This window comes from Toxorhynchites rutilus, chromosome 3 (assembly GCF_029784135.1).
Source record: "Toxorhynchites rutilus septentrionalis strain SRP chromosome 3, ASM2978413v1, whole genome shotgun sequence".
Lineage (NCBI taxonomy): Eukaryota > Metazoa > Arthropoda > Insecta > Diptera > Culicidae > Toxorhynchites > Toxorhynchites rutilus.
Window position 1 is genome coordinate 91675159 of NC_073746.1, and position 21116 is coordinate 91696274.

General features: G+C 38.9%; 1 protein-coding gene across 1 annotated transcript; it reads right to left on the reverse strand.

Moving 5' to 3' along the window:
- Positions 1–9303: 9303 nt before the first annotated feature.
- LOC129779660 (mantle protein) lies at positions 9304–11386 on the reverse strand. The gene is made up of 2 exons (XM_055787252.1): positions 11303–11386; positions 9304–10900 (listed from the first exon to the last, which is right to left on the reverse strand). Exons 1-2 carry the CDS (start codon positions 11309–11311, stop codon positions 9869–9871), a joined length of 1041 nt encoding a protein of 346 aa, XP_055643227.1. The 5' UTR covers positions 11312–11386; the 3' UTR covers positions 9304–9868.
- Between the last annotated feature and the right edge of the window lie 9730 nt (positions 11387–21116).

Below are 21116 nucleotides of genomic sequence, written 5' to 3' on the forward strand. Positions count from 1 at the left end.
GCGGTGCACTGCTGAAACGGAACGAACTCGACCCATTTTTGAAGAAGATGGTGACTGGTGATTAAAAGTGGATCACGTACGACAACCTAAAGCGAAAAAAGTCGTGGTCGAAGCGCGGTGAGCCGGCCCAAACCATCGCCAAGCCCGGATTGACGGCCAGGAAGGTTTTGCTGTGTGTTTGGTGGGATTGGAAGGGAATCATCCACTATAAGCTGCTCAATTATGGCCAGACCCTCAACTCGGTTCTCTACTGTGAGCAGCTTGACCGTTTGAAGCAGGCGATTGACCAGAAGCGGCCAGAAATGATCAATAGGAATGGTGTTGTTTTCCACCAGGACAATGCTCGACCTCCCACATCTTTAATGACCCGCCAGAAGCTACGGAAGCTCGGATGGGATGTCCTATTGCACCCACCGTATAGTCCGGACCTGGCTCCAAATGATTATCATCCCTTCCGGTCCATGCAAAACGCTCTTGGTGATACTAAGTTGGCCTCAAAAGAGGCTTGCGAAAACTTGCTGTCTGAGTTTTTTGCAAATAAGAAGGGGGGGGGGGGGTTTTCTAAGGGGAGGGGGGGGGATTGGAGATAATAAATTTGCGAACAAAACGGCGCATATTTTACTTAAATTGGATAATTTTGAGTATGTTAAATAAAGCGTCAAATTTCGATCAGAAATACGACATTTCTTTTTCCCCAACCCTATATATAAATAGTCCCTAAAATTTCCAACAAGTCGTTCATATATCGGAAGATGGGCACTTCTACAGGGAAAAGATTTTCCTAACAACAACTTTTTTATATTTTCTTTGAAAAAAATACAACTGATCCTAATTTTGTTTAAAGCCAGGATAGCGATATAGTGTATTGGACAATGTTTTAGATCTTATTAAAATATAAACTTTTGTCGAAGACATAAACTTTCTATCTTTTATAGTTTTTGGAATATAAGTCATTTTTGTATGAAAACTCCTGAAAAAATAATGCTTTGCTCGTAACATTTTTGTGTGTAAATTCTCACGTTTGACAAGATCTTGACATGTTTCTAAATAGAGAAAAGTTAGCAGAGCAGATTTACATTGCGATAATTTATTCATAAAAAGTTTACGAATTAAACACTAATAGTATTATTTCAAAGAAAAAAAATTAAAAAGTTGTTGTTCGAAAAACTTTTTCTATGTAAATGTGCCCATCGTCCAATGTATGGAAAATTTGTTAGAAATTTTAAGGGCTACAATAAATCTTTTTTATTTTAGAATTTTAAAACATATGTTTTCGAGAAAAATAAATTTGAATTTCCAAAATATATATTCTCAATGAAATTTTTTTCCAAAAAAAATCTTTGATAATTTTTTGGTTTTTGTAGATCTTATAGTTTTTAAATTAAGTTTTTTCGAAAAAAAAAAAAGTTGAAAAAACTTAAAATTAAAAAAAAACTTAAAAAAAAATCAGACCTACAAAATTAAGTAAAAAATTAAGAAAAAAAATTGGCTTTTTCCAAAAAGTAGTCTAATTATTTTTCGATTATTTCAAGTATGCAAAGTTGCTTAAATGACCCATGTCTTTACACCCACAACATTTCACTACTATCTGAGATTATGCTGCCAACTCCTGAGACGTGTTGGCATGAAATTCGTCTTAAGTGCTGTTCGTTCGTGTACCATGTTGAAAACGTTGATTTTTACTGACGTTTTGGCCTTGACAAATCATTAAAATGTTTCAAGGGTTCGGTCACATGAAGACACAAAACTGTCAGCGACTTGGATAACCCTTTACTTGTGTATGCTGACGATATGAAACGTTTCGCGTAAATAGAAAATGAAAACGACATCGAAGCGTTCTAAAACTAAATACATGTATTCCATACTTGGAGTATTAAATATCCACCTAAACTGAATGTCAAAAATGCAATTATAAAACATTCATTATAAAATTTTGTTATCCGTCTTGGAAATCAAAATTCTCGCATAGCTTCCAGGACCCATACACAATAAAATTATTATTATATTTCAATGTGTAAGACCTATACTGGAATACTGTAACATCGTTTGGACCCGTGTGTCGTCGTACATGAAGAATGCAATGAGTCAGTCCTAAATAGTTTCTGTTATTCGTACTCCGTAAGCTAAACTGGACCTCATTTCCAATTTTCTCATATGAAGCACACTGGATGCCCATCCATGCACTAAAAGAACGAAAAACGAAAAACGCTTTATTTTATTAATTACCTAATTTCACAACGAGTACAGTCAGCTGAATAATTGGAAAAACTAAATTTCTATATACCCGTGCTTCATCTAACAACACGCAATTTGTTTCCAGAACATATTGTGCAAACGCCAGTATTAATCGCATGATGCGTATATACAATGAGCACTGCGAAATAATTGACACAACAATGAATAAGAAACAGCTGGCAAGAAACATGTACCTTAGGAATACTAATTAACTTAAAAAAACATTGTAACATCAATATATAAATATGTACAGTAAACCCTCGATTATCCGTGGAATAGTCTGACAAGGTCGCAGTGGATAACGCAATAAAGGACTAAAATACGCCTGTTGTCCACGTGGACATTCATCCATTTCTTTATTATTTAGAAAAGTCAAAGAAATAATAGAATAACCCCTATTTTCAGTTTTAGGTTTGTTTCGTGTTATATGTTCTGCTTGTCAATAGATAAAATCAAAAAAGAAATTCAAATATTAATGATATGTTCATAAGATCTTTATTCTTGTTTCACCTACAGCTGACACTAATATTTAATGATCCTAGTTTTTCTGTCCGTGTCGATCATGCCCACTGCGGGATATGGTCTATTACAGTAAGGGATGATTCATTTTCGATCTCAATTTGGGATTCACTTTTCTCAACTGTGTGCCTGTCCAAACACAGTATCTCAGCTGGCGATTGTCGTGAAGATAGTACGAAATCTTTTTCTCGTACGGATAATTTTCAGAGAACATAGTTTACTCTATATTTTAGCTAAAACTTAACCAGTGTATTCAAAATAACGTTCATTTCTATATCTTCATCCCCAATTCTGCATGTACACCACAAAATTGATTTTTAGCTCATGTTTTGTCATTCCGATTTATGACATTAAATGAGACATAACATAACAGAAAATGTCATTACTCACAAATACTGGTAAGCATTTGTATAATATAAATGGTACAGCAATATAAGATTAATACGAGCGAGCAAAACAAAAGACAAATAAGCTTTCCGCTTACATTGCCACATTCACGGCCCAGACCGAAATAGATATTGTTCTCCTCCATGCGCTCCTTTTTTACTCTTTGAAAACACTTTCCAACTTCATTATATAATCAGGTGCAATATTATCACGTATTTGCTGAACAACTGCTGAAGCATCATTAGTCATGTGGATAGCGTGGACGTGTAAAATAGCTTTGCATTCCAGCCGGCCTAGGTTCGATCCCCATTGACGTCGTATGGACTTTTTTTGGCACAATCCTAAATGAAATGAGAAAAGCAAACAGGAACATCTTTTCCTGCACGCATACATACAAACCATTTTTAAGCTTTCAAAACAGCTCATTATTTGCGCATTTGACTCTTCAGCACACGAAATGGCATCATTTCTGTAAAAGATGACATGTTTTCTGCCAACGCTAGTTTGGGTGTAGTAACATCCAGAATTATCGTGAAGCAAATTACTTCAGACTCAATTGAGCCTTCCTTCTTTTGAGACAACGCAATGTTGCTTTATTTTTGGACCTTCCAAATTTCATTTATTTTGTTTCAATTCTCCCCACTAAAATCCGTATCTTAATACGCATCGGAGAGTTTATAGAGCATCAAATTTACTGGTCGCTTTCCCAACCCTCTACGATACAAATTTCAATTTCATTTTCGGTCATATGATCAATTCCATTGATCTAATTTTCCTTAAGGGTGTACCAACAATCATTGACCTTTTTGACGAAGGATTACGTCTTTCATTTCTGCACCGGGATGGTATGATAGTCACTTCAGTCGAAAAATAAAATGTCCAAGAGTTATTTGCTTGTTAATTATTGATCCGAAAACTTGTTTAAATAGCTTTAAAATTCCTTTGAAAACAGGCGATCGAAATCATACAAATCTGTATATAAGCTAGCGCCCGCCTGGAAATCCATTTAGTTGTGATTTTTTTTCGCAATGTCAAGTTTATTCTGTACATAAAAAATACATAATTAATTCGTATCGAAATAAAATTCCATATTTGCAATATCTATGATTCCGTTAGCGTCATTTATGAATTTCACATAGTTACTAAAGTTTCTCAACAAGTCATCTCTTTTAATTTTTCCTATACGATACAATGACGGTCTCAGTAAGTCTCCACACGATAATTGTTGCCATCCTCCCAAGATCTCTGCCGTTTTCCGCTGCATTCTTCCATTGCTTCCATGATTGAGAAGCGACATAAGGATGGTCTGGTCAGGGGGTCTTCGTAGCCACTTGGTTACGCGTTCGCTTACCAAGCGATCGATCGTGAGTTCAAACTCAGGGCCCTCAATTGACCATCTTTGTGTTGTTATAGAATAACTACGTCCACGCAACCATCATCACCGATGGAAATCGATCCACGGTGGAACAAAGATCGATTCATCCATACAACTGCTCTGCTCTGCAAGAAATATCGGGCTGCTGTTCTATAAATAACTCAACAATGATCAATATCAACTGTCTCCGCTGTCCGGTCTGCTGAACAATGGAAGAACAGAAAGAATACCCTTACGCCTAAATGGCTACTACTGTGTAATTTACCATAATGTAATGGAACAGAAAACTTACCGCCTAAATGGCTACTACTAACTACTGTGTAATTCACAATTTATAGAAACATAAACATATGTACATGTACACGATTAAACCCGGCTCTGTTACAGCTAAATGCTAATGAGCCTAATAAATAAATGGGATGAAAAAAAAATTAGGATGGTCTCGCTCACACGCCCATTATGCTCTTCTCTCCCAATCCCATATATTTTCTGCAGCCGGACTAAACGGAGCATTTAGCGAAAAACGAAGTATCGATGACAATTCGATACAGATTATGTACAAATGGTGAAATTGGCTGTGGATTTGATAGTGGAGAATATGAAACATTTGATATGGTGTAAAATACATATCATTATATCAAAGAAACCACATTGTTTGATGAAAGCAGCAGTTATAATATCATTTGTTGATATTTTCGAGAAGAAATCGATTACTCCTTTGTGTTAATAGTTCTTCTCCAGCTAATCGAAGTGATATTGTAAACATTTTATTAGATGAAATGTCTGAGAATCATATGCTTATTAATCACTGACTCGAAAACTCGCTTGAAATTACTTCGAGAACAGGCTATTAAAATCACACAAATCTGTATATAAACTGGTGTCCACTCGTGATTGCAAAGCGACAAGAGAATCACTAGCTCGCTAAGCACCATGCTCTTCTCTACCAATCCCATTTCTTTTCTGCCGCCAGACTGAACGGTGCCTCATTGTTTGGTAAAAGCAGCAGTTCTATTATCGAATGCTCACGAATACCGCTAACAACCGATGATTCCTATTGTGGGGGGTTGGGAAGGGGATACTATTTGCGCTGATCATTTCCGAGGAGGAATCGATTCCTGCTTTGAGCGTTAATAATGCTTTTCCTTTTATATCGAAAATATAACCTACTTCTAGTTTTTTTTATCAAAAAATTATAGCTCGAATGCGATATTTGACAATGTTTACAATAAACTTTGTAGGAAAAAAATATTACGTTGTTAAGAAAATAAAAAAAAATTCTATCAATAGTTTTATTATCTCAAAACACCACTCTTCGATATTTAAAGATTTTTTTTTGCTTTAAAACTGACTTAAAGTTGATAACTAGTTGCTAATGCGTAAATATTAATTTATTCATTAATGAAACTTTGACATTTTGCGGAATCTTTTGCTTTTTAAGAAAAGAAATACGAGAAATCGATGTTACATGCAATTCTGTGCGGAAAACTATACAAAGTTGACTATCCTAAGACTAACTAAGACTCCTCGATACTTAATAATGAGTCTAGTTAATTCATGCTGAACAAAGTTAACTTTATTCATTCACAATCTTTGTACTTAACGCTACGAAGGATCGGACTGAACCTGATAAAAACTAATCTGTTGTTCCCTACATGTGGTTTTGTAAATGGTGCGCGGCTGGAGGTCTATTGGCTGGCATCTGTTTATCCTTCAATTGGTTGTGGTCCGTTCGCTGGTGTAGGTACTTATGTTGTTGATTTATGTTGTATTTATGTTTATGGGTTCTGGTGCACTCATAACTATATGTCATATTGTTTATAATAAAAATAATGTTTTTAATATTTCTCCACTTCATTTTATATGAAAAGAAATTTGCATGAGTCAACATTCTTAATAGTTTCCTCTAGCATTATATTGGATGTTTTCATTGAAGTATAGAACATTAGGTTGGCACTACTTGGCAGTAATTGTTTATATAAATCCCGAGGTAGCCATATGCATGAAATCATATTCAAATAAAATGATAAAAAAATATCTTTTGAAAACAGCCGAGTTCATGGTAATTTACACCATTTATTTCTATTTAAATATTATTTCAATTTTAATTCAGTTTTAATTTTGTTGTGAGGACCTTGTAAAATCACCGAAAGTGTTTGATGGCCCCGAATTGGAAACTTTATTTGACGAAGATGATAGCCAAACTTAACAACAAATTACAGGACAATTTCAAAACTATGAGCAAAAATTCAAAATGTTCGATGATGTACTTGATTTGACCGATAGACAACAAGAAACCCGGGAAACGAATTAGCGAAAATTTACTTTCCTGATACAAAAGAAAGTAATTTCTGCATCGGATCGTTACCTGGGAAAGATCATTTGTTGACCCCAGGCAACTTGCTACATCAACCGTAAGGACAGATCGCATCGGAAGAAGACAGTGTTTTGCGTTTTCTGAAATCAACGAAGTGTACTCTGGTACGGCCTTATGAAAACCATCGAAACAGTTATAAATGAATGTTACCGAAGATAATTGATAGAATAGAAATGAACAGGACATCGGTCCAAAAAGGGTGGATTCTTATAAAAAGTAATACAAAGTGTTTTTTTATTGATTTATTGATTTTATTGACGTCCTTCCGTTGCGGTTCCATTCGAAGCATCTACAAAAACCTGTTTTTTTTTTAAATTTCATGATATGAGCAGAGAGATTTCTCTTGGATCCTGATGGAATGAATGATCCTCTACTGCCAATGGAAATAGCTCCATTGTTCGCAGTTTGTCAGTTACCAGAAAAGTTTTAGTAGAGAAGTTTAAAGACATGAGAGAAATATGAGTTTTCGGCCTGATAGCGCTCTCGGGCAGCTCAACCCTTTTATTGATAAATTTCTGATAACATAAAAATGAGCGCTCTTTTGTATGTAACAACTTTGTCGAAGACAATTTTTGTCTAGAGAATAACTGTCGAGCTCTGAATGCTAATTTCCACTTAAATACATCTCCTGGACCATTGTGCATTGGTTTGACGAAAATGAATAAATGAATAAAATATTATTTCGTAAGCGCGAATTAATGAATGAATCTGTTTTGTTTGTGTTATTTTTTATGTGAATGAAAAACAAATATTAAACTGTGAATCGGTGTGAGATGAATTATTCACCCTAATTTTTTCAATATCTTTCTAGGGGCCTTCATTTTTATAGTTCAAGTTAGATTTAAACGTGGATTGAATTCAAGAAAAGAAGACACGAGCAATAAATTAGAATATCATTGAACAGGTCAATTCTTACTGGTGGTGAATGGCAAACTAACTAACCATCAATTGTAGCTAACATTCAATGATAAGGAAACGCAATCAAATAAAAGGGTTAATGCACTTCAACTTAGTAATAACAAGGTGTCTGATTTCTCTATTGTTGTTTCCCTCCGACCATGATAGGTGAAGGTAAATAAACTACATTTTTATGTATGATCTCCGCTTCTAATTCCTAATGAATCAAGTCGAATATTTTACCCTCATTTCTTTTTCACCTTTTGCTGTGATGAGTGTGAATGATTGCTAATTCGATAATTTACCGAATAATAAAAATTAGTGCCTAATCTGAATAAAAAAAACGTCCAAATGATGAAATAAAAATATACAAAGCTTGACCAGCGCTGTCATTGTTCCCACCTTTCAATGTTCATGAACCTACCGTAGCAATTGAACTCAATCATCATAAATTCGCGTCGAATGTTGATTAGTTAATCACTATCTACAATCTTCATCGCAATTCGCAAAATTAAAAACATATACATTCGTCATTTGTATACATTCCAGAAAGATGCAGTGTTCTTACACTCGAGCACGACCCATTCGATTTTCAGCCAGCTGTATCAATTTTCTCGTAACACACCTCCTCATATGCTCAGCAATTTTTCCCCTCACCTCCGGAGCGCAACAACATTAAATGTGCAGAAATCCATTGCATAACTCCCCAGCTACACTCCACTGCAAGCGACACACATTGCCACACATATTATGGGAGCAATTTGCAATTATACACTCCAAATGTAATACCATGGGCCCCCGGTCCGGTCTTCTGGCCCAACCCAGCGCTGCTGCTACCATATAGTGGCACTTTTTTTACGCTATCGACTGCAGCATTACTCAAGTAGCAGCATAGAGTAGACGGAGTAATAACCGCAATAGCGCGAGCCCACTTACGGCACAAGATTAAATCGGTACCGTCATAACACATACCTACCAGGTTAACATGAGAGGGAGACCAGACCAGCTAACTCGCGGTTGTTACAGCTTACTCGAGTGGCCTCGCATTTCGTCAGCGATCTTCGGAACGAGTGGCCACCGCGCTCATCTATCATCAACAACTTTGCTCCAATTTCGCCACCATGTGGAACCCATTAAACGGCGCTTAACACTCCTGGGTACACATGGCAAGTCGCGAGACAATATCGTTGTTCAGTGTGTGCCATTAGTCGTTTTGTGGTGCGTAACTGGTTTTCGAGACTAGATTGTCGTTGTTGCGTCAGTCAGCTATGTCACGCATGCAATTTGTTTCAGGTAGCCGAAACTAATTGTTATTTTGGCTGCGGAAGATTACAGTATGTTTTACATGACGGTCGATAGGTGAATGTTCCGACGCGTTAATTGGTGCCACACTCCCCTGTCTGCTAGTGAACGGCTGGTGAATTAACAAGTTGTTTAGCGTAAACAAATTTCCTGTTACCGGAATGCTTTTTTCTCTTATCTGTTTCCATTGGGAATAAAGTGCTACAAGTGCTTAATTTTATGCCGTAAAAATGATCAAAAGTTAAACATATTTACGGTTACTTTTATTTATCTCATTTTTACATAAGTTCGAAAAGTAGTTATAGAGTTATATCACATCTCGTTTCTACCAGCTTCGACTCAAATGTGAAGAAATTTGATCAGTTTTACATCATAAACAATTGGAGTATTTGAAAATCATTTACAGGTAACTTTTTTTTTGGTACAGCTTTGAGAGTTTCAAATTTCGTAGCTGGGTCAATAACCGTTTTATAAAGTTATGATTTCGACTGTCTTCGCGTAAAAGTATATAAAACAAATAATCAACAACGGATTTACTTCTCGAATATCGTCCCCGGATCGGCGGACGATGCTCTTAGAAGTCAACACTCTCTACAACATATTGCTCGCTTTAACAACTACATTTAAGATCACAAATGGATGATTGGTATGAATTTGTTCGTAAGCAGCGAAACAAATAAACAGGAGGAACGTTTAACATTCTAAAAATCAGTTCAGTTCAGGCGGGAAGCTGCGGGACTGGATGAGCTTTTTTGGGGGGGGGTGACCTATATAGTTTAGTGGAAATCGTGATGCTCAAAGGAATGATGTTCATGCTCATGCTCGTGGTGTTCTTCTTCGTGTACATGGACTGGTACATGGAATGGGACCTTGACTGGAACTGGGACTTCCTTGTGGACTGGGAACTTCACTTCTTTGTAGACTGGGAATGGTTTGTCAATTGGGACCTTGACCTCGTACGGAACGGCCTTCTCGACGGTGTATGGAACCTTCTTCTCGACGGTGTATGGAGCTGGGACTGGGACCTTGATTTCAACCTTGTATGGCTTGGGCACTTCAACCTTGTACGGCTTATCGACTGGAACCTTCACCTCATATGGGACCTTCTTCTCAACCACAACTGGGTATGGCTTGGGTACCTCAACTGGGTATGGTTTTTCAACTTCAACCTTGTAAGGCCTATCAACTGGGACCTTGACCTCATAAGGGACCTTCTTGATGACGGTGTATGGTTTTGGCACTGACACCTCGTACTTGACCTCGTATGGGACCTTCTTCTCAACGGTGTACGGCACTGGCACTGGAACCTTAACTTCATATGGAACCTTCTTCTCTACGGTGTAAGGCTGGGGAACGTGCACCTTAACTTCGTATGGCTTGTCGACTGGTACCTTGACCTCATAGGGAACCTTCTTCTCGACGGTGTATGGAGCAGGTACATGCACGTTGTATTTGACAACTTCCTTCACGTGAACTGGAACTTTCTTTTCCACAATGTATGGGTGTGGGACAGGTACCTTCACTTCGTAAGGAACTTTCTTCTCCACAGTGTATGGAACATGCTTTTCCACAGTGTATGGAACTGGGATCTTCTTCTCAATCGTCACAGTTTTGATGTGCTCATGATGTTCGTGATGGCCGCCAAAGTCGTGCCCGAAATCGCCATAGAATCCGTGCAGTCCACGTTTCTCCACGTTCGATTCCTTGGCCTCAACCTGCGTTTCCTCTGCTTCTTTTTTGTCCTCTGCAGCAGTACCCTCGCATGTGACTAACGCCACAAATAGGGCAAGACAACATGGAACAATAATCTGAAAAATTGCAGAGAAAACCAAGAATTAATCCAGCTTTCTCTACGACGCATTTCACTGCACAATGTTCGCATGATTTATAGCCAATTATCATTTTATCCGCATGCACAAGCTTAATTACAGTCCATCGAATTGCGGTAATGAATTCCATCATCACTTCGCTGATCACTAGTCTGAAGCAAAGTTCAGTAGAGTTTCGAAAAACTCCCTGAGCTGAACTTTAATAAAATTGCTATTTCTGTGTCATGCTTCATTTTGAACGAATTTTGCACTTCCATTTTCACATGTTTTTTTTCCAATTCACTCTGTATGGCTTTCAACTTTTTTTTAATCAGCAGCTTTACTTTATTAACTCTTTTTCTCTTCAAAAAACCAAAAAAAAAACAAAACAAACCAACGTACCATTCTCATTGTGCGCTTCAAGTGTATAGAATAAGCGAGACCAAAGTAGGTACTGATTTGAAAAACCCGCTGCCTGGGGTATATATAGTTGGTCGGAAAATATGCCTCGATCCCCACCCGGGCCAGCTAGAGAGGTGGCAGCAGACGGGAGGGATCCCCCCGAGAAGAGAAGAAAAACTTCAACCACCATGAAGAAACTTTCGCCTCTATGGACGCCTCTATTGCCGGAGACGGTACGACGGTGGGTTGCGATCTACCCCACATACACCGATACACACACACATACTCATCGCAGCTTACGTGAGACGCGCGCGATCGTCCAGCAGGACGAGGACCAAACGCGCCGGGGCTGCTTAGGTTTCGGTAGACGCTCGTTCCGAAAGCGAAGTTTGGAAGAAGCGAAATTAAACCGGCAGCCAGAGCAAACAACAATAAGCAGCGCTCATACGGCGGCTTAATTTTTACGCTTCTCCGGTGTATCGATCGCGTAAGGCTGGCGGTGGCGGGTTTTGCGGGTGCAATTCATGGCTCGTTACGCATAGAATCATTTTTGTGTGTTATTACTTCTGGTGGATTTTTTTCCTCGCTTCACCATGAATAATTGCAGCTGATGATCGTGAAACACACGAAAAAAAAATTACAATTTAATCCCAAGCAGCAAGCCGCTAGAAAGCTTAGTGAGACATGCGCTACAGATTGTTAGATTGGCGGTGTGGTTTCGAGATAAATTGTTCCTGAATGAAATTTTTTGCGAACGAGAGAGTGAGTGGAATAAATTTGAAGTTATTCTATCTAAGCTCACAATATCCAGTTTTTCACTTCACGTAAATAGGCTCCTGTTGCAGTATAATACAAGCTTTCAGTTAACGGTATAGTTATGAAAATTAAGAACTCTAAATTAAGCTGTTTGAACTGTCTACTTATACTCATACTTCAAATGAACTTCTTGATCGCATTCCACAATCTTGTTATCAGAAAGTGCTTGACTAGATGTTTTGTATTAATCCAGTTGTATGGTTTTTTTTATTGCTTCATGATGAGTTCATCACATTCGAAAACTCAAGATCAAGCCTGATGGATCCAGATCTCTATGAACAGCAATCAACAAGCTTTCCTTGAAATTAAGAAGAAAAAAAACGACAGAAAGTATATCAATTTACAGTTAGAATTTAAACATTTGACCAGTAGCCAAATATCGAAAAAAAACATTATTTAATTATTTTATCTATTTTGGATAAACGTCTTTTACAACATGACCTGATTCATAATGTTCCTCCAATTAACTCGGGTTCGTGGGCATCTCCAATTCCGTGCTCACCATGTCCTGTACCACTTGGTCTAACCATCTTGTCTGCTGCACTCCTCGTCGTCTCGTACCGACCGGATTCCTGATGAACACATTTTTTGCGGAATAGTTGTCCGACATTCTTCTTGCAACATGTCCTGCCCAGCGTTCACCGGGTTCACCGGTGAGTTGCGCGAACTCATAGTTCATCCTTCACCCTCATACGCCGTCCTCCTGTTCACTTCCGATGATGGTTCTTAACACACGTCGTTCAAAGTCTAAGTCAAAGTCTAAGCACCGTAGTTCGTTCGCCGGGTAGTAAACCAGAGAAGTGCCGCATTCCGAAGTTGCTATACTCCAATATAGATCGAACCAGATCACAGTAAGTAGGAGAGGCGAATGAACTTCAAAGTTTAAAGCCTCTTAAAAACAAAGAAAGAAAGAAAAGTAAGTAGTTTTCAGATAGTTCATGTATGTGAATGATTTCGTCGTTCGAAAGATAAAGCCTAGTTGTCTTGATGTTAACAATATATGCGTGTTTGTGGAGATCTTCTCCTTTCCTTCTTCTTCTTCTTCTTCTTCTTCTTCTTCTTCTTCTTCTTCTTCATCATCATCTCCTTCTTTTCCTTCATCTGTAGAAGCATTGGACCATTGCGAGCATTAGATTGGTCTATCGAGGTGCACTCCCGTTTTCTATATATGCACAGTCAGTCCATCACTCAAGGAATAAGTGATAGTAGCACTAGGACATTGCATCTCCCCCCACCAGGGTTGCTACATATACCACATATACATACACAGAATATCCGTTGAGCAACCGGGCATGAATCCGGCTTAAAAACTTCTAACAAAATTCTTTACTATTGGTTATAGACAACGAAAGAGGATCTGTAACAGAATTTTGCAGGCATCATTCAGAATCGTGATTACACGGAAGCTCTTACAAACACAATTGCCGCCTTGTTTATAAAGGGTCATCCATTAGCGTCTTGACAATTTTGTGTCTTCGTCAGAACGAGTTCTTGCAACATTTCAATGATCTGTCAATGTCAAAACGTTAGTCAAAATCAGCATTTTCATCATGATGAAGTGCACGAACGAGCAACGCTTATTTATTATTAAAAATTACTATCGACATTCGGAGTCGGTGGTTGCACCTTCAAGAGCGCTTACTTCAATTTTCGTTCGCAAAAATCGTCCTAGCCGGCAGGCTGTCCGTAGTTTAGTGACCAAATTTGAGTATACATTTTCGCTGTTGGAGGTTCCCGTGCCAACGAGAAGCCTCCTCGCCCGAAGCTATGAAAATATCACAGCCGCAAGTGAGTCCATCCGAAATTATCCGAATGAATCAATTGCACGGCGTTCTCAAGAATTGGACATCTCCCAAACCTCATTGTAACGTATTTTTCAAAAATATCTTGGGCTACATCCTTACAAGATCAAATTGACTCAAGAACCAAAACCTATCAACCATATGAAGCGCCGAAACTTCTTCGATTGGGCTTAGGCGAATCTTGAAGAAAATGATTATGTTCATCACAAAATCATCTTCAGCGATGAGACTCATTTCTGGCTAAATAGCTTTGTCAACAAACAAAACGTGCGTTATTGGTCAGATGCAAACCCACATGTGTTTGAAGAAACACCATTGTTTCCTCAAAAAAATACTACTTGATGTGGTACCGTCATATTACCGTCAATGAAGAGCGCTATCGCGACATGTTGGAAGCCTATTTTTGACCACAGTTGGAGGATCTTAACATCAATTACGAGGGCAGTCCAATAAGTATTTAGCCTACATAAAAAAAACAAAAATTTTGGAAAAGTGGCGATCTATTTCTCAACATGGTCTCCTTTTAGCTCGTTACACTTGTCCCAGCGATGCTCAATCTTCTTTAATCCATCTCGAGGTCTGCAAAGTATTCCTCCGTGGCGGCGATGACCTCCTAATTAGACTCAAATTTCTGCCCGGCGAGTGACTTTTTCTGGTTTGGAAACAAAAAAAAAGTCGCACGGGGTCAAATCTGGAGAATACGGTGGATTGGACAGCAGTTCGTAGTGCAATTCGACCAATTTGGCCGTGGCGACGGCGGAATATCCATTTTTTCCATTTTTCTAAAATCCGCGGACACGCCCGCTTCCACACACGGTCAAAACAAAACTACGAGTCCGATTCGGCTGAAATTTTCACAGTAGCCGTTTACGAGAATGTACTACACGATAAGTAATCTCTCTTGCGATACTGGCACCATCGGGCGATGAGACTAAGTACTGCCCTCGTATATGCGGTTTCAACAAGACGGTACCACTTGCCACATAGCGCACGTTACAATGAATTTATTGAAAAGTAAGTTTGGTCGCCTCGTTGCGATACGGTTTGACGCCATCGGATTTCTTTTTATGGGGCTATTTCAAGTCACTGGTCTATGCCAACGAGCGATCCACTTTAGAAGAGCATCCAACGCGAATTCGCTACATTCCGGTCGAAATGTGTGACCGAGTAGTAGAAAATTGGGTCCAACGAATCGATCAGTATAAACGGGCACGTGATGATGTCATAAGACCGAAATCGAATTTTATTTTTAAAAATGTACAAGTTGAACTACAACCATAGGGGTCTCCGTAGCCACATTGTTTGCGCGTTCGCTTAGTAAGAGATCGATCGTAAGTTCAAAACTCAGGACCCTCATTGGCCATCTTTGTGTTGTTACAGAATAACTACGTCCACGCAACAATTATCCAGCGATGGAGATCGATCCACGGTCGAAATAAGATCGATTCATCCATACAAACTGCTCTGCTCTGCAAGACACATCGGGCTGTTGTTTTTGACGTAGGACTACGTCTTTCATTTCTATACCGGGGTGTAAAATCAAAGTTTCGAAAACGAAAGCGTTACGCCGGAGACCGAGATTTTGAGCGTTAATAGCTCCTAAACAACTAAACGAAATGGTATGATAAACACTTCATTCGAAAGATAAAATGTCTACGCGTTCTATACTTGTTACTTTTTGATCCAAAAACTTGTTTCAATAGTCTTAAAATTGCTTTCAAAACAGGCTATTGAAATCACCAATCGGTATATAAGCGAGCGCCGCTCGGAAATCCACTCAGTTCTAATTGAACAGCGATTGGAGCATGTTGTCGCTGTTGTGGTGAAGCTCTTCGTTTATCATGAAAGCGCGGATGAACGGTGTCACCAAGAGCCTGTTTGTGCACCCTAGGCCAGAAGGGAATCCATCAGGAGGAGAGTGATGCCACAAACGGTTCCCCGGGAAGACATCGCTACACACACATACACGCGCGGAATTCTTTCCGTTTGGATGCCATTCAGCATCGAGAAAGTTCCGGAAAGATCTAATCATTGCTGGAAAATAATCTGCCAGTTCCTCTGGGAATTTTAAAATACATTCAAGTGAAAGAGTTTATTTGAATGTTTTCTATCCATGTAACACTGTGACCAAATATATTTCAAGCAAGTGCTATTAACAGATGGTTATCGAGTTAGCATAAACCACTGGTGGGCTTCCAGTATCGAGGAAAATGTGGAAATATCTAATCGTAACTGGAAATAATCTGCCAGTTCCTCTGGGAATTTAAAAATACATTCTTGTGAAAGAGTTTATTTGAATGTTTTCTATCCACTGTGACCAAATATGGTTCAATCAAGTGCTATTAACAGATGGTTATCGAGTTAGCATTAACCACTGGTGGGCTTCCAGTATCGAGGAAAATGTGGAAATATCTAATCGTTACTGAAAATAATCTGCCAGTTCCTCTGGGAATTTAAAAATACATTCATGTGAGAGAGTTTATTTGAATGTTTTCTATCCATGTAACACTGTGACCAAATACATTTGGTTTTGTGATTTTTCAATCAGTCGCAATTAACAGGATAGCTTCTGAAGATTATTCTTCCTCATCAGTAGGATATTTCCGTATCCAATATTGTATGCGCCCGCAATCGATTATTGCTCAGTCACCGAAAGTTCCGAGCTCAGAGAGTTCATTCCCCTCTAGTTTGCCTTCCAAATTGCCATCGTAAACCACGCCTTCTCTCGATTCAATCACGCACAAAAAGCATACTTAAGCGATATTCTGGTGGTGAGACGCATTCATTTTTCGTGAGGATATCGACAAGACAACATTGTTGCTGAAGATGCTGGACAGCGAAGGATCTAGATCTGCCCTGAAACGCAAGCAGTTTGTTTGAAACTGTGAGGGAACACAGAGAAGCCGATCCTTCAGGAGAAGAGAAGGTGACCATCGAAGCAGCCGCTACACACACACATACACGCACGGAATTCTTTCCGTTTGGATGCCATTTAGCATCGAGAAAGATCCGGAAACTAATCTGCCAGTTCCTCTGGGAATTTAAAAATACATTCATGTGAAAGAGTTTTATTTTAATGTTTTCTATCCATGTAACACTGTGATCAAATATGTTTCAATCAAGTGCTATTAACAGGTGGTTATCGAATTAGCATTAACCACTGGTGGGCTTCCAGTATCGAGGAAAATGTGGAAATATCTAATCGTTGCTGGAAAATAATCTGCCAGTTCCCCTTGGAATTGAAAATTACATTCAAGCGAAAGAGTTTATTTTAATGTTTTCTATCCATAAAATATCCATATAATACATTTGGGTTTGTGATTTGTCAATCAAGTACAGTTACCAGGAAAGCTTCTGAAGATTATTCTTCAGAACAAGGTTTTTCGTATCCTATATTGGAAGCATAAAACCTTTTACCTCCAACGTAACGCTCTCGTTTTCGAAGTCCCCCAAATATTCATTTATTCATTCATTCAGAATGGATTTAGATTCAACTTCAAACAAATGATCTCTAAATCAACGATAGTCCTACGTCACCCTTGCGGTTATACCATAGATATAACCCACTTCCTGTTTTATAAATAACTCAACAATGATCAATCAACTGTCTCCGCTGTCTGGTCTAACTGGATAATGGAACAACAGAAGGAAAAACTCTTACGCCTAAATGGCTACTGTGTAAATGTGTACCATATGCAATGGTATAGTAGGGAATACTCTAACGCCAAAAAATGGCATTGTTGACGTAGAACTACGCTGTTATTTTATATAAGTCGCTTATTTAAACCTTCGGATATTATTCTATAATGCTGTGAAATTTTAGAAACAACTGCTTAGTAGAATAATCTCTGAAATGGTTTTTTCATTGTAAAATCAGTTGACGATAATTGATTGATGATTCATTCTTGCCCTCGCAAAACAATACACTAGCTGATCGTATGTCGCAATTTATTTCATGTCATGTATTGAAAATTTACCTCGAACGTTATTCTGGTGGCCTTTTTCGCAATTGACATAGACTCGGCTACAGTCGATTATATACATGTTGCACCTGCACCATTATTCCACATCTCATAACTACATCAATGTGTCTTTGGCACCGCATGGAAACAACAACAATGACAACACTTGCAAGTATCAAATATCATGCTACATGTTATTTAGTATTGCCTCAAAGGAATCGCACTTCGTTCGTACAACGTAAACCAAGCGCCAAACAAGCACCAAACAAGCGTCAAACAAGCGTTTGCCATAGCATGCATACAGAGCCATACATTGGTGGCTTGAAACTACTAGGAATATAAAACACTTCTCATCATTTTGCGCTATTATCAAAAGAAACGCTTCTGTTAATATTACTGGCCTCAAAAAAAGTTGTATTACTTTCTCATGCTCGAGAGAAGAGCTTCTGTCACCCTTAGTGGTGGAAGTTTGCTACTGGCAAGCGAAACCTTATCACATACAAAATTCCAGAACGACATTTACTTTCTTGGTTACTAAACAAGCGAAATAAAATCTTTTTGTTAATAACAACCTCGAAAACAGTAGCAATGCTTCATAGCGCAAATGCAATCCTAGTTGAAGGCAGTTTTGCGACTGGCACGCGAGCCCAAATAACTTATAACATTTCAGTAAGACATTCAAGATGCTTGGTATTCCCCAAATTTTTTTTTTTGACGCACAACCTTAACGCCTGCTTTACCATAACGTCAGTTTAATGCATTGATGCATTCTCAAAGACACCAACGAAGCCCTTATGATGACGGAAAACAAACAATGTTAACTTCTTGGAAAAAGACTGAATTATGCCACACAACTTGTACTCTGCTGTAACACCCATCGATGCGAATTCGCTGATGAGTTTGCCAAGAGTGACCGCCTTCACCACCAGCGGGGGGAGCTTGATTTAGGTTGCTCCCTGGGTAACGGAGTTGACATTTTCGACCGACGCACCGAAATCGCCTACTTCGCTGTTGTTCGATGCGGTGTCACACTCGCGAAGGCTCGGTTCAGTGTGAGCGCTTTTCACTGCACCAACATCGTGTGCATCATTAGATGACGCTTGCCTCGAAATTTTATTGCCTCTGGCAAAGCGTTCGTCTTTTGCAGGGCTTGATCCTGCCTTCCTCTTCTTCTTGTTCATCACACACTACGCGAAGCGTCCAATTTATGACGCGGAAAGAAAAACACACTTACGAATAACGCGAAAAACGAACAGAAAAACCAAACGACGATATCCAAGTTGGATTACCACTGGTGGGGTCCAATCTTAGATCGAAGCGCAGCGAAAGCAAAGTGAACTGGATTGCTCAACAGTCCGATGCCGAATGAAAGTTTGCCTTTTTCTTCTTTCATTGTTTTTAAGAGGCTTTAAACTTTGAAGTTCATTCGCCTCTATCAGTTTGCCTCAGTGAGATCCACTGTTTATACTCTAGGCAAGTATTCCCCTTCCTTCTTCTACTTTTTCTTTGTTCACGGAGACTTTGAATCCTACGATTTCCCCTTCGTTGATCGTCGATAAGTTGCTCGTTATTGACAGCTCTGTTCGGGAAACCACACAAATAAACAGAACAAATGTATGGGAAAATGGGAACGCTTGAAGTTTCCATGAATTTTAACCATTTACAAACCAGGAGATTCTAATGTATAGCAAATTAAACAAATCTTAGGGAATTTCCGATTCGTTTAGTATGTAAATCGCCAAAATCCGTTCGCGGCAAAAATAGTTATTAACGTTAATTTTATTTCATAAAAACGTGACCTGTTTTCTGATTTGGCACCCTTAATGAAAGACGTAGTTCTACGTCAAAAACTACAACCAGAATAAATTTGGACTCAATATCTCAATATATCGTTTTATGAAAAAAAAAATTGTTAAATCTTTAATGACAGGTCCGTTAAATGGGGCAGATTACACCATCTTTCCACTCCTCCGGTAGTTGTTCTGTGTCCCAGATTCTGACTATCAACCGGTGTATACACTCTACAAGCTTTCCCGGACCTCCCTTAAAGAGCTGCGCTGCGAGGCCATCATAATCAGCTGCTTTGTGGTTCTTAAGCTGGATAATGACATCCTTAATCTCACCCATCGTAGGAGGTGGTACATCAGCGTTCTTCGCTGCACCTGTGTAGTTCTCATCAACGCCATCTTGGTTTCCTGTACATGCGCAGTTCAAGTAGTGCTGCCTCCATCTTTCGATCACCTCGCGTTTGTTTGTCAAGATGCCTCCTTGCACATTTCGGCCCGCGACACAGAGGCTTTGTGCGAGGCTTTCAGTTTCTTGAAAAACTTCCGCAAATTATCGAGACCAGCTCCATCTCCTCACACTCTATCTCTTCCGGGCGGCGCTTTTTCCCCGAATGAGATGTGTTTGCTGCCTTTGCTTCAGTCGGTATCGTTCCACGTTTTGTCATGTCCCTCGTTGCAACATGGCTGCGCGTTGGAACACAGATCTCAACTAAGTATTACTAATAAAAATGAAGCAAGTAATACTTACGTTGAGAAGGTAAAAGTTCTACTAGGTATACACTAGTGCCATCCAAGCAAAAAAAAAGGGAAACTGAAGCCACCCGACGTTCAACTCGGATGAAAGCACTGCGTCCTGAAACATTTACAGCAATGAATATTGCATCAAGATTCAATTAATTGAAATCATAAATGGGACGAATATATGATCTTTTTTATAACTAGGGTCCTCGTCTGGTCCTCCATCCACGTTAATTATGAACTTTGAACTGGGTTGATTACTCTTTGATGCCGAATAATCTCGAATTCATTCAGCTCGCATACTCTTTTAAAACCGAGCCCATGAAAAAATGCATTTCAAGAACAGTGCTTTCCTAAACAAACTTCAGCATGACAAAGGTGCCCTAGCTTTGTTAACAAACGAAATTGCAGCCACAAAAAAATCATGATCCGGTAGATTAACGCGGTGTCCGAGATGCATTAATCGGTGCCTGCTTACTGGCTGCTGTAATAACTCGTGAAGTTACTGAATCAAATGAGAGGTTTGATCTCAATGAGTCTGCCATCAATGCTGCCGCTATGTTAAATCCCAGAAACATTCTCAATCTAACAAGTATCAAAAAAGTATTTGAACAATGATCAAGCAAATGAGTAATTTGAGGCTTGAGTACGATTTTTCTATGCAACAAACATTTTAATGGTACAGATTGCGATACAGATTTTTTAAGGA